The sequence below is a fragment of the Schistocerca americana genome, chromosome 1 (assembly GCF_021461395.2).
Source record: "Schistocerca americana isolate TAMUIC-IGC-003095 chromosome 1, iqSchAmer2.1, whole genome shotgun sequence".
NCBI lineage: Eukaryota > Metazoa > Arthropoda > Insecta > Orthoptera > Acrididae > Schistocerca > Schistocerca americana.
In genome coordinates this window covers 854,476,449-854,490,526 of record NC_060119.1, presented here as the reverse complement: position 1 = coordinate 854,490,526, position 14,078 = coordinate 854,476,449, and the positions used below count along the sequence as shown (strand labels likewise).

Sequence of the window (14,078 nt, the reverse complement as noted above, 5' to 3'; positions counted from 1 at the left end):
CTTGGTCTCAATGTTAATAATTTTCCCCCTGCCATTTAATTCCAATAAATTCCACAGCTGTTGTGCCCTGTTGTCACTGTTTGTTTTTTGTGCCTGACATGTTTACTTGCTGCTTCTCTATAAGTTGCTCTTGTGTTCTTTCACTCAGTTGCTCTGCTCGCAGATTTTGGTTTTCAGTCTGTGATTCTCAAACTTTACAAGTTCTCTCTGCTACTTCAAATGACCCAAGTCTGTAAATCATGGCATGTAGGTTGTCTTTGTTTTTCATGTTGTGTTGATACTTCATTGTGGTAGTTTCATGTGGTGGTGTTTTGAACTATGGTTGCCTAAGATCCTGGTAGAGATAGTAGGGCATAAACTGCCGCGTTTGACACTGACAACCTGAGCAAGCACTAGTGCTGTAACCATACCCTTTGCTTTCTGTGCTCTCTGCCTTGCTTTGGATTAAGCATAGTTCATAGTCTTCTTATTTTTTAAAAAAGTGAAGAGACTAGTACATTTCCCTTCCAGAATTTGAGCACTACTCCTAACCCTAAGGCAGTATATCAGTTCTATTTTTGTAGAAGTGCAAAACATTGGTCTTGGTGCCAGCACTGAGAGGATATGGGGATTGTTCCCCTGCACCACTCCTTCCTGTCGGTCGATGTAAGATCTCTAATTTTTTGACATTTGTGGCCAACTGCCACATTTTAGTTTGTGCTCTATACTGTAATCTGATGTCTCGCTTTAATAACTGATTATTCCCATTTCATCAAACCCTTTTATTTGTCAATGAATCCTTATGAAGCTGAAAGATAGCAATTTTGTGACATGTCTACGAGGTCAAATAGAATCACAGCTATTCCTCTTACCGTAATGTAACTTATTTAAGAGAGGGTTGTAGTGACTATTATGTGAAAGGTATGGGTACATCTGAAAGGTAAAATAACATTTTTGTCTTTTTCCAGCTGGTTGGTGTAATCCTAGCATGCTGCTTGGCCAAGTCAATTCGAAAAGAATACGAGACAGTGTAAAGCGGTGGTGTACCTTTTGTACTTGTTCATTTTTTTTTGTTTTTGCGATTGTCAATTTGTGTGCATATAAGGATTTTCTAAGTTTTGTGGCATCTTTAAGGTAGTGCTTTGGAAGTTAAATGAATCTCATTTTGTGGATCTGTAACTGAAATATGTGAAATATGTGCAGCCTGAATGGTTGTAATTTGTGTAAGCACTGCTACTTCATAAGACTGTAATTTAAATTTCTTTAGTAATGTTTAGGATGTATAAGCATTTACAGACATGTTACATGTGTATCTTCTCATTAGCCATGTCTTATTTTATATGCAGTGTTATATTTTTGACAGTATTTCCAATTGACTCCTTTATTAATTTTAATTGAAAGTTGTAATACCTGTAGAAACAGGATTCACAGTTTATTGTGTGTTCAGTGTTAATGTGCTGTTTTCACAAAATTTAAAATAAATCTCAGATTTCTATATTTGATGATACAAAAAATTTAAAGACACACCTTTGGTATGAATTTTATAGTTTCTTTCCTACTTGGTACACCCTAAACATTGATCCACCAAATTACAAGTGGAGGGTTTTGTTGCGAGACTTCCCATCATGAGAGAAGTGTGGTGAATGGTGAAGATTCCAGAAAACACGTGCATTTCTGTTGTCATATTGTAGTTAAAAGCACTAAACCACCAGGAAAAGCTGAAAGCATTCAAAATAGCTAAATTAACAGAATGTTCCATGCAAAGTTTCTCATTCAAAACAAAAGCATAAGTGAAAGTAATTTCCAAAAGGTTTATCAGTAGTAAAATTTCAGATAAATCCAGGTTTTTGAGTGGTCTGGTTTGCATTCTTAATTGTTACTAGCCTACAAATAAGTGAAAATTAATCAGTAAATAAATCCATAAGTGCATCATGTTTATGTAGATGACCTTGACAAGGCCAACATTCAAATAGCATGAATAAATTTTCTACATCAAATAGCATGAACCTTTCGTTGACCCTCAAGCTTGCACTACCAGTTAATAATGGAGACTGTTTTCTTTACAAAAATTGTGATGTAGAATATAATTTCCCCATTTCAGGAATACAATTTTTCTGTATACTCTTGCTTTAACCCAAAATACTGAATAAAGACGTACGTAATATCAAGAGAATATTAACGGGTGGTGTACCATGAAGTTTGTATAAAACAAAATTTGTGGGTTTGATAAATCTGAAACCATATAGCGCACTATTAAATTCCATATGTGTTTTTAATAATGAGTATAGTTGAAGTTGTCTCCAGTCAGAAGATGAGATGACAATGTTCGAAAATTTCCGTTTCAACTACACTTACACAGTTGAAAGCAGTGTATGCATGTCGTTTGTCTTGTAGAGCACTATAATTCATTTGAGACAAACAGCAGACTGTGTTTTCTTAGGGCCATAACTCCAACATGCATTTATTGGAATATATAGATAGTAATAGTGTGTTCCCATTGACCTATAATAATGAAATTTGGAAAGAAGCAAGGTTTCACAGTCCTAATGAAAGGAAAAAATCTGGAAATCATTACTTTCAAATTATGTAACACAAAAAAAATTGTCATTTTTATCTTGTCTGTCTGCTAAGACCATCTTTCTCTGTAATGATTTGGCATATCAAGTTCAAACTTGATCACATACAAAAGTTTATTTTTCCTTTGAAGTGTAAATGTTGGAAGCTGTTGAATCAGTGAAATCGAGAATTTAGCAGTCAATAGGAACATGAGATTGTCTAAAAGCATAGCACAGTGATTTCAAAATTCTTCTGAGTTTACACACCTGGCTGATTTTTGTTACTGAAGGACAGGTTAAAGGCCTAGTGAGGGGCTGCTCAGTCAACATGTTACTATGCTGTTGTACTAGAAGAAGTTGGAACTTTTACTATCTGTCCTTTTGTCAAGCTTTCTGTAGCTCATTCACATAAACATCTTACGGAAACAGTAGTGGATTCGGCAGTATACACTATCATTAATATTTCATTAAAATTGCAGGTTGCTTATGTTAACTTTTTAACAACCCTTTACTCATCCCAGTTTTTTCAAAGGCTGCAGGGTTATAGTTTCTGATCTTGGAATTAAGCTGTTGCTAGTGAAGAGAGCAACCAAATTAAAATAGATTGTCGCTTGCAGTTTTACATATTAAAAACTCTGTCCATAGACCTTGGTGGGCCTATCAGTACCTATCAACCATCATGTCGTCTGGGCCAATGGCATCATTGTATGCGGTACGGAGGGGTGTGGGGTCAGTGAACCACTCTCACTTACGTTGTCAGTCGTCATGACCTGGAGCCACTAATACTTTGGCCTAGTAGTTCCTCAGTAAGCACCACGAAGCTGAGTGTACCCCCTTCCGATCCTCCCACCAGGAAAAAATTTGTAACAGTACTCGGAATCACACCCAGGTCTTCCACATCGCAGTTGACCATGCTAACAACTCACCTGTGGATGCGGACAGTTTTACGTGTTGGTTGGATTATTATTCGTTCTCTTCCTTACAGTGAAACCAGTATGTGGGAGCAACCGAGTAAAAGCAGTTGATTCAGTCTGTTGTAGTTTGGTGTGTTGAGTGAATTACTCATGCTTTCTTTTCAAGTGAAACTGGTCTGTAGTTGTCAGTTGACATTTATTTATTCTTTCATATGGTTGGTTTTTTTTACTGAGTTATCCATTCACTCCTCTTAGCAAAATTAGTCCGTAGTACTTTAGTTTGCTTAACTAAAGCAGGGATTCACAAATGAGGTATGTGTAACCTAGAAGATAACCCTCTTCTCGTGGAAACGCTAAGACATCTCAAGAGGTATGCCATGAATAGGTTAATTCTTCTGTTCATAATTTGCAACTCATGTGGATTAACTTCTTCCAGATGGAATCAACGTGTAACAAATTCAGGTGATGCATCATTGCAAGTGCATTTTCTCTCTCTCTCTCTCTCTCTCTCTCTCTCTCTCTCTCTCTCTCTCTCTCTCTCTCTCTCTCTCTCTCACTTTTTTTTTTCCATCAGTCTACTGACTGGTTTGATGCGGCCCGCCACGAATTCCTTTCCTGTGCTAACCTCTTCATCTCAGAGTAGCACTTGCAACCTATGTCCTCAATTATTTGCTTGACGTATTCCAATCTCTGTCTTCCTCTACAGTTTTTGCCCTCTACAGCTCCCTCTAGTACCATGGAAGTCATTCCCTCATGTCTTAGCAGATGTCCTATCATCCTGTCCCTTCTCCTTATCAGTGTTTTCCTCATATTCGTTTCCTCTCCGATTCTGCGTAGAACCTCCTCATTCCTTACCTTATCAGTCCACCCAATTTTCAACATTTGTCTATAGCACCACATCTCAAATGCTACGATTCTCTTCTGTTCCGGTTTTGCCACAGTCCATGTTTCACTACCATACAATGCTGTACTCCAGATGTACATCCTCAGAAATTTCTTCCTCAGATTAAGGCCGGTATTTGATATTAGTAGTCTTCTCTTGGCCAGAAATGCCTTTTTTGCAATAGCGAGTCTGCTTTTGTAGTCCTCCTTGCTCCGTTTGTCACTGGTTATTTTACTGCCTAGGTAGCAGAATTCGTGACAATCAATCCTGATGTTAAGTTTCTCGCTGTTTTCATTTCTACTACTTCTCATTACCTTCGTCTTTCTCCAATTTACTCTCAAACCAAACTGTGTACTCATTAGACTGTTCATTCCGTTCAGCAGATCATTTAATTCTTCCTCACTTTCACTCAGGATAGCAATGTCATCAGCGAATTGTATCATTGATATCCTTTCACCTTGTATTTTAATTCCACTCCTGAACCTTTCTTTTATTTCCATCATGGCTTCTTCGATGTACAGATTGAAGAGTAGGGGCGAAAGGCTACAGCCTTGTCTGACACCCTTCTTAATACGAGCACTTCGTTCTTGATTGTCCACTCTTATTATTCCCTTTTGGTTGTTGTACATATTGTATATGACCCATCTCTCCCTATAGCTTACCCCTACTTTTTTCAGAATCTCGAACAGCTTGCACCATTTTATATTGTCGAACGCTTTTTCCAGGTCGACAAATCCTATGAAAGTGTCTTGATTTTTCTTTAGCCTTGCTTCCATTATTAGCCGTAACGTCAGAATTGCCTCTCTCGTCCCTTTACTTTTCCTAAAGCCAAACTGATCATCACCTAACGCATTCTCAGTTTTCTTTTCCATTCTTCTGTATATTGTTCTTGTAAGCAGCTTCAATGCATGAGCTGTTAAGCTGATTGTGAGATAATTCTTGCACTTGTCAGCTCTTGCCGTCTTCGGAATTGTGTGGATGATGCTTTTCCGAAAGTCAGATGGTATATCGCCAGACTCGTATATTCTACACACCAACGTGAATAGTCGTTTTGTTGCCACTTCCCCCCAATGATTTTAGAAATTCTGATGGAATGTTATCAATTCCTTCTGACTTATTTGACCGTAAGTCCTCCAAAGCTCTTTTAAATTCCGATTCTAATACTGGATCCCCTATCTCTTCTAAATCGACTCCTGTTTCTTCTTCTATCACATCAGACAAATCTTCACCCTCATAGAGGCTGTCAGTGTATTCTTTCCACCTATCTGCTCTCTCCTCTGCATTTAACATTGGAATTCCCATTGCACTCTTAATGTTACTACCGTTGCTTTTAATGTCGCCAAAGGTTGTTTTGACTTTCCTGTATGCTGAGTCTGTCCTTCCGACAATTGTATCTTTTTCGATGTCTTCACATTTTTCTTGCAGCCATTTCGTCAAGTGCATAGTTGAGTGTAAAAGTTCCTGTAGGGGTATGTGAAGAAAAAGAAACATCGCCGAATTTTAGTGCAAATTTTATTCCATTGTGATGAACTTCATGAATTAAAAATTGTATTAATCTAGTCCTTAATCATTTATTCGGTTATTTATGTGTGTGGAAGGTAAATTTAAGGCGTGGCTATAAAATAACAGGACATGCTGTCACATGTAAGTACACGTGTGCCAAAGATGAACAATCGGTAACTGTGAAGTGTGAAAGCTTCAGTTGAATACAGTGTCTCTGGTGTAAGAAGTGTAATAATAGAATAATGAACTGTCATGATGGTACACACGAAACTTGGAAAATCTTCTACAGAAACTTAACCCTTCACTAAGAGAAGTGAAAGACTCTAGTGGTCAAAGTATTTCCAGGATAACTGAGGAGACTTTGGAGATGACTTGCACCCTTCAACATCAGAAACGGATGAAAATATCAGAAAAGTAGGTAACCTGATTCGCTCTGACGGCCGGTTAAGTATTTGATAGATTGCCAAAACTGTAGGCATTCACAAAAAATGAACAAGGCAAATTTTACACAACCAGTTTCATAGGAGTAAAATGTTTGCAGAACAGGTAGACAGCTGTCACGATCTAACAGGAAAAAAGCTTGTGAAAATGTTATGTATGGACACTTTGAATACCATTTTAAAATGATGATTTCTTGGAAAGAGTGAAAACTTGACAAATCTTGGTTTTTCACTTATAATTAAGAAAGTAGGTGCCAGTCCATGGATCGAAAGCGCCCAAAGTCACAAAGTTTGAATGAGCGAATTAGTGGTGTTAGTACAGAAGTGCTGGTTAATATCCTGTGTGCTGACAGCATCAGTGTGTAGGCGAATGTGAGAGTGTGGTGTTGTGTTTATCTGACTGTTAGTGTGTCCCATTTATGAAGCCATTATGGCAACTTTAAAAAGAACAAACAGTGTGTGTGAAATTTTTTTTCCTGCTTAAATAGTCGGCAACAAATACTCACCAAATGCTATAAGCTTTCCAGGAGGATGTTATGAACCACAACCAAATTTTTGACTGCTTAGAGCGCTTTAAACACTATGAGATCAATGTTGAAGACCACCCTCATCCTGGATGCCTTGCAACATAATCATTGCAGGCGACGAAGAATTGGTGTTGTGGATATGACGCAGAAACAGTGTGTCAAACCAGTGGACTACTCCCAATATTCCCAGACCAAAAAAGGCAAGCCAAGTGAATTCGAATGTCAAAATGATCCTCATGGAATTGTGCATTGGGAATTAGCACCTCCTGGCCAAACTGTTAACCAGCAGTTTTATTTGGTGGTTCCAAGACGTTTGTGAGAAACATCTGAAACTTTGGTGATCAGGTGACTGGCTCATTCGTCATGACAACGCCGCCCCCACCCTTTCCCGCACACGGCTTTGCGAGTGACCCACTATACGGTGCCTCAAGGATGGTCTCTTATTTCCCACCCTCCGTATTCATCAGATATTATGGTATGTGACTTTTTCGTATTCTCGTGAACATAAAAAATCACTAAAGAGGAAACATTATGATGATGTGGAGGAGATAAAACCAGTTCACAGTGAAAACTGAGTATATTGGGGGTGACAATAACCAAATATGTAACAATAACTATATATGTATGTTTTTGAAATAAAGTATTTAAAAGCAATAGTCTCATTTTATAGCCACACCAAGTACATTGTTCTGAAGCAGTAGAGGGATGGTGACAGAGACAAGGAGGCCGTAGGCAAACATTGTTGACAATTACAAAGAACTTTTATTGATTTCAATATATGACGGAGGTAGGCACGCTTCTCGTTCATGTGGCTGGGGTTGATGAATGGGCGACAGATGATGCCTGGTGCTGCTGCTGCTGATTTCAGCAGTGCATTATGTTGAGTTGCAATGGTGTCTCACTCGGGAGATGGCCCCTACATCTACATCTACATTTATACTCCGCGAGCCACCCAACGGTGTGTGGCGGAGGGCACTTTACGTGCCACTGTTGTTACCTCCCTTTTCTTTTCCAGTCACGTATGGTCCGCGGGAAGAACGACTGTCTGAAAGCCTCCGTGCGCGCTCGAATCTCTTTAATTTTACATTCGTGATCTCCTCGGGAGGTATAAGTAAGGGGAAGCAATATATTCAATACCTCATCCAAAAACGCACCCTTTCGAAACCTGGCGAGCAAGCTACACCACGATGCAGAGCGCCTCTCTTGCAGAGTCTGCCACTTGAGTTTTCTAAACATCTCCGTAATGCTATCACGCTTACCAAATAACCCTGTGACGAAATTTTGGATCTTCTCTGTCTCCTCTGTCAACCCGACCTGGTACGGATCCCACACTGATGAGCAATACTCAAGTATAGGTCGAACGAGTGTTTTGTAAGCCACCTCCTTTGTTGATGGACTACATTTTCTAAGGACTCTCCCAATGAATCTCAAACTGGCACCTGCTTTACCAACAATTAATTTTATATGATCATTCCACTTCAAATCGTTCCGCACGCATACTCCCAGATATTTTACAGAAGTAACTGCTACCAGTGTTTGTTCCACTATCATACAATCATACAATAAAGGATCCTTCTTTCTACGTATTCGCAATACATTACATTTGTCTATGTTAAGGGTCAGTTGCCACTTCCTGCACCAAGTGCCTATCCGCTGCAGATCTTCCTGCATTTCGCTACTATTTTCTAATGCTGCAAGTTCTCTGTATACTACAGCATCATCCACGAAAAGCCGCATGGAACTTCCGACACTATCTACTAGGTCATTTATATATATTGTAAAAAGCAATGGTCCCATAACACTCCCCTGTGGCATGCCAGAGGTTACTTTAACATCTGTAGACGTCTCTCCATTGAGAACAACATGCTGTGTTCTGTTTGCTAAAAACTCTTCAATCCAGCCACACAGCTGGTCTGATATTCCGTAGGCTCTTGCTTTGTTTATCAGGCGACAGTGCGGAACTGTATCGAACGCCTTCCGGAAGTCAAGGAAAATAGCATCTACCTGGGAGCCTGTATCTAATATTTTCTGGGTCTCATGAACAAATAAAGCGAGTTGGGTCTCACACGATCGCTGTTTCCGGAATCCATGTTAATTCCTACAGAGTAGATTCTGGGTTTCCAAAAACGACATGATACGCGAGCAAAAAACATGTTCTATAATTCTACAACGGATCGACGTCAGAGATATAGGTCTATAGTTTTGTGCATCTGCTCGACGACCCTTCTTGAAGACTGGGACTACCTGTGCTCTTTTCCAATCATTTGGAACCTTCCGTTCCTCTAGAGACTTGCGGTACACGGCTGTTAGAAGGGGCGCAAGTTCTATCGCGTACTCTGTGTAGAATCGAATTGGTATCCCGTCAGGTCCAGTGGACTTTCCTCTGTTGAGTGATTCCAGTTGCTTTTCTATTCCTTGGACACTTACTTCGTTGTCAGCCCTGGGCTCCGCATTGGTGGTGTGAAAAGAGTCTTCTGTGTGCGGGATTCAACTCGCTGCCCTCGAGTGAAAGTCGGCCGGTGGATGATGCTGTAGTGCAGAGTCCTGCTAGGAACTCAATGTCAGTGATGGCAGGCGGTAATGGGACACCAAGACCTGTGAACGATGTAGCACAGATGGCAGGCACAGCGTGGTCTGAAACAAATGGCTGCAGCTGGCAGAGCTCAATTGTAATGCTGTCTAGTGTCGTCGTGGTGCTGCTGCTTCCTGGCAATGACATGTGACCCAGGCTCATTTACCTGCTTCCATTACAATTTGTTTTACTAAAACCCAGCACCTAGTCCCCATCGTCAAGACTTGCCCTGTTGTGGTGGCACTGCCCCACTTGTTACACAGTTAGCACTGAAGTTGGCTATCCTGGCTTCATAATCTACTGGCATGTCTGTTAATCTAACCCACATGTCGCCACACTGGTGACCACCGACCCGCTGCTGTTAATGCAGTGCTGTGTGGTGCTTCCGTGCTACTTCTCCTTAGTATTGTTAAAGAGTAATAATTCTATGACCAAAGATTGGGTCATGTCACTACACTGCCCTCCTTACGAAGAAGACCTGGTCCCTTGCATGTTGTAACTGATCTCTCACTAAGATACCTCTACCCTGTAATCCACAGACAACTAGACTTATTAATAGACTAGTAGACTGGTTATTCCTGTTGACTAGGCAGTTACCACACTACTCCTTACAAACTCCATAAACTCATTTCTCGTCTCATGCTGATACTGCTTATTTGCCCTGCACATTAACTCAGAAACTAAGAAGCATATTTTATTGCTAGGCTTCTTGCCATGTTCCTGCACACACAACTTCTAACTCTCCTTTCTACACTTACAAACTAAAAATGACTCTTTCTTAATAAATTACCCCTAACATATCAACCTACACAAAACATGGTCTGGGTTTGTTAAACTCTTATGGTTGGTGTCCCATGTCAGGTGGTTTTGTAATCCTTTACTTTGAACAAGTTTTAGAACTTTGTCCTTGTCAAAACAATTCTCATTACACTTCGTAAGAAAACATACTCCAAAGCATTGTACGGATTATTCCTTAATGTAATTGTACGGGGGTTACCTGGTTTGTCTTTTACACTAGATGCACATCGTGACAGCTCTACATTGGCAAGAGCTTCCTATCACCAAAGGTTAACTTTGGCATGATGTTCAGTCAGAATGTTTACTTTCAGAGCTGTGTAAGACGCTTCACCCATTTCATTCTCTTTGCATACCATCAGATTTCAGCTGTTCTGTAAACAGCTCACTGCCCATGTCACCTGCTTGCCCTGCAAGAGTGTGAGCGAGTATTTGTGTTCGTGTCCAATTCTGAACTGCTGGCTTACACTCTTCAACAGAATCAGCCCTGTCTACTTCATTATCATTTCTACTAACTCGTCTCCTCTTCCTCTTCATCCATTCACCCTCTTCCTGAGGAAATATGTGTGCTTGTAGCATTTATGCTAAAACATCATTGCCAACAACTACACTACTGGCCATTAAAATTGCTACACCAGGAAGAAATGCAGATGATAAACGGGTATTAATTAGACAAATATATTATACTAGAACTGACATGTGATTACATTTTCATGCAATTTGGGTGCATAGATCCTGAGAAATCAGTACCCAGAACAACCATCTCTGGCTGTAATAACGGCCTTGATACGCTTGGGCATTGGATGGCGTGTACAGGTACAGCTGCCCATTCAGCTTCAACACGATACCACAGTTCATCAAGAGTAACGACTGGCGTATTGTGACGAACCAGTTGCTCGGCCACCATTGATCAGACGTTTTCAATTGGTGAGAGATCTGGAAAATGTGCTGGCTAGGGCAGCAGTTGAACATTTTCAGTATCCAGAGAGGGCCGTACAGGACCTGCAACATGCAGTCGTGCATTATCCTGCTGAAATGTAGGGTGTCGCAGGGATTGAATGAAGGGTAGAGCCACGGGTCGTAACACATCTGAAATGTAACGTCCACTGTTCAAAGTGCCGTCAATGCGAACAAGAGGTGACCGAGACGTGTAACCAGTGGCACCCCATACCATCACGCCGGGAGATATGCCAGTATGGCGATGACGAATACACGCTACCAATGTGTGTTCACCACGATGTCGCGAAACACAGATGCGACCATCATGATGCTGTAAACAGAACCTGGATTCATCCGAAAAAATGACGTTTTGCCATTCGTGCTCCCAGGTTGGTCGTTAAGTACACCATCACAGGCGCTCCTGTCTGTGATGCAGCGTCAAGGGTAACTGTAGCCACGGTCTCCGAGCTGATAGTCCAAGCTGCTGCAAACGTCAACGAACTGTTCGTGCAGGTGGTTGTTGTTTTGCAAACGTCCCCATCTGTTGACTCAGGGATCGAGACGTGGCTGCACAATCCCATACAGCCATGCGGATAAGATGCCTGTCATCTCGAGTGCTAGTGATACAAGGTTGTTGGGATCCAGCACTGCATTCCGTATTACCATCCTGAACCCACTGATTCCATAGTCTGCTAACAGTCATTGGATCTCGACCAACGTGAGCAGCAATGTCACAATTCGATAACCTGCAATCGTGATACGCTACAATCCGACCTTTACCGTGATGGTACACATTTCTCCTCCTTACACGAGGCATCACAACAACGTTTCAGCAGGCAACGTCCGTCAACTGCTGTTTGTGTATGAGAAATCGGTTGGAAACTTTCCTCATGTCAGCACGTTGTAGGTGTCGCCACCGGCGCCAACCTTGTGTGAATACTCTGAAAAGCTAATCATCTGCATATCGCAGCATCTTCTTCCTGTCGGTTAAATTTTGCGTTGTGTAGTATCTAAAACAACAACATTGTCTGCAGTTTTACTCTGCGTGATGCAAAAATCACTGCCACATGCAGTTCCCCGCGCATATGGCCCAGTCTCTCGGACCTGAACAAAACGCTCATTATCATCCAGTGGGGCATATAACTCTGCCATCAAAAATCGCTACATCAGTACAGCCCACATTTATTCTGTCTGGTACTGCTGTTACACCAGACTCCTCAATTAGGCTGGATACTGGAGATGGTACTTATAAATTACTCTGTTTAACTCCAATGGCGTCACTGTTCTGCGCCTTGCTCAAATTCCCAGGAACTGATGTTAAAACACCATCCTCAAATAATTTAATTTTCCTAGGACAGACAGGCTCAACTATCTTAATGGAAGATGGCTGTCCTGCAGGAACAGGCAAGCTATCCATGAGCCTGTTCCTCTTCCATTCAGTGTCCTTATCTCCCCTCTCTGCTTCCTCTTTTTTCTTTCTTTCCATTCTTTCTATAATCAACCTATTCATCACATACCAGTGATCATTCTTTGTTCATTCTATGCAACTCCTCCCTATACTCTAGGGCTTGTAGTAAGTTATTTCCTTCACTTCAACATCAAATGCTTTGAATCTCTTACCCTGCTTCATTTTTTTCCTATTGCAACTTACATACTTTGCCTCCTGAAATTCTCAGTACCTCCTCTGTGCCAGCCCCTTGCGGTATCAAAAACCTTACACCCTGTGATACTGATCATGGCGTAATTACCTCCTATCAATTATGCAAACATAACTAAAAAAGAAAATCACTTAAACATACCACTGCCCTAACACTTCTCTCCACCCTTCATGTTTAATTACTGACTCATACTCCTTGCTGTACAGGAAGCAAAATCTGATTTCGAGAACACTTAACACCGTCGTGTTATTCTAACTATAACTTAATTACTCTTACTCGAGTGACTACTGATACTTACTATTACACAACGGAACAATGACTGACTTAGCTTCACCTCCCAAATTATTACTCGTGGTTAGTTCTCAACAATGAGCCACACATCTTGCTCATGACACTCATATTGTCTTCAACCAGGTGAAAAGTGGCATATGTATTTACGGCTCCTCCCATTTCTGTCTGTTTTTACCGCTGAACGTACGAGTACAACTCAACCCCTGACAAAGCCCACTGACTTGCCACGACACTCACAGTCAAACAAAAGAAAGAGATTGCACTCATCCCAGAATGAAGGTACTGTAGACATTGTTGCTCCTCCTGCTTTCGCCAAACAGCATGGTGACTGGCTGAAAGATCCTCTGCTGACACCACTGTGTAGTGTATAGTGACAGAGATGAGGGGGTCTGTGGGCAAATACTGTTAACAATTACAAAAAACACATGGTGTGTCATGGGGCAATCACACTATTTTTAAAATAATTGAAAAGCCACGATCGCTTCAATCGTTTATTAGATGACCGGTTTCAGCACTCTGAAGGTGCCATCATCAGATCTGTGAAGGTATAACATAACAGGTTTGAGGGAGGGCTTACACGAGATAACTATATACATCACAATTATTACAGAACCACATACCTGAAACGTGGATTAACATATATAAAACCATATGGGCATCATGGTATATGGTTTTATAAATGTTAATCCACGTTTCAGGTATGTGATTCTGTAATAATTGTAATGTATATAGTTAACTCATGTAAGCCCTCCTTCAAACCTGTTATGTTTTACCTTCACAGATATGATGATAGCACCTTCAGAGTGATGAAACCGGTCATCTAATAAACGATTGAAGCGATCGTGGCTTTTCAGTTATCTTAAAAGTTACAAAAAAACTTTATTGTTTTCGACACATGGCACAGGGAGGCAGGCACGCCTCTCATTTGTTATCCTGGCCAGGGCTGATAAATGGGTGGCAGCTCCTGCCTGGTTTTGCTGCTGAACCGGTGCCTTGCATTGATGAGGCTAGCAGCCTCTATG

General features: G+C 40.9%; 1 protein-coding gene across 3 annotated transcripts in view; it reads left to right on the top strand.

The window, feature by feature from the left end:
- Positions 1 to 1,476, top strand: part of LOC124613525 (CD63 antigen-like) — a 420,885-nt gene extending 419,409 nt beyond the window's left edge. For all 3 annotated transcript variants that reach the window (XM_047142238.1, XM_047142244.1, XM_047142252.1), the window contains exon 6: positions 948 to 1,476. In XM_047142238.1, coding sequence (XP_046998194.1) covers positions 948 to 1,013 — 66 coding nt within the window. In that variant the 3' untranslated portion in view covers positions 1,014 to 1,476. The remainder of the gene's footprint in view (positions 1 to 947) is intronic.
- The last annotated feature ends 12,602 nt before the right edge of the window (positions 1,477 to 14,078 follow it).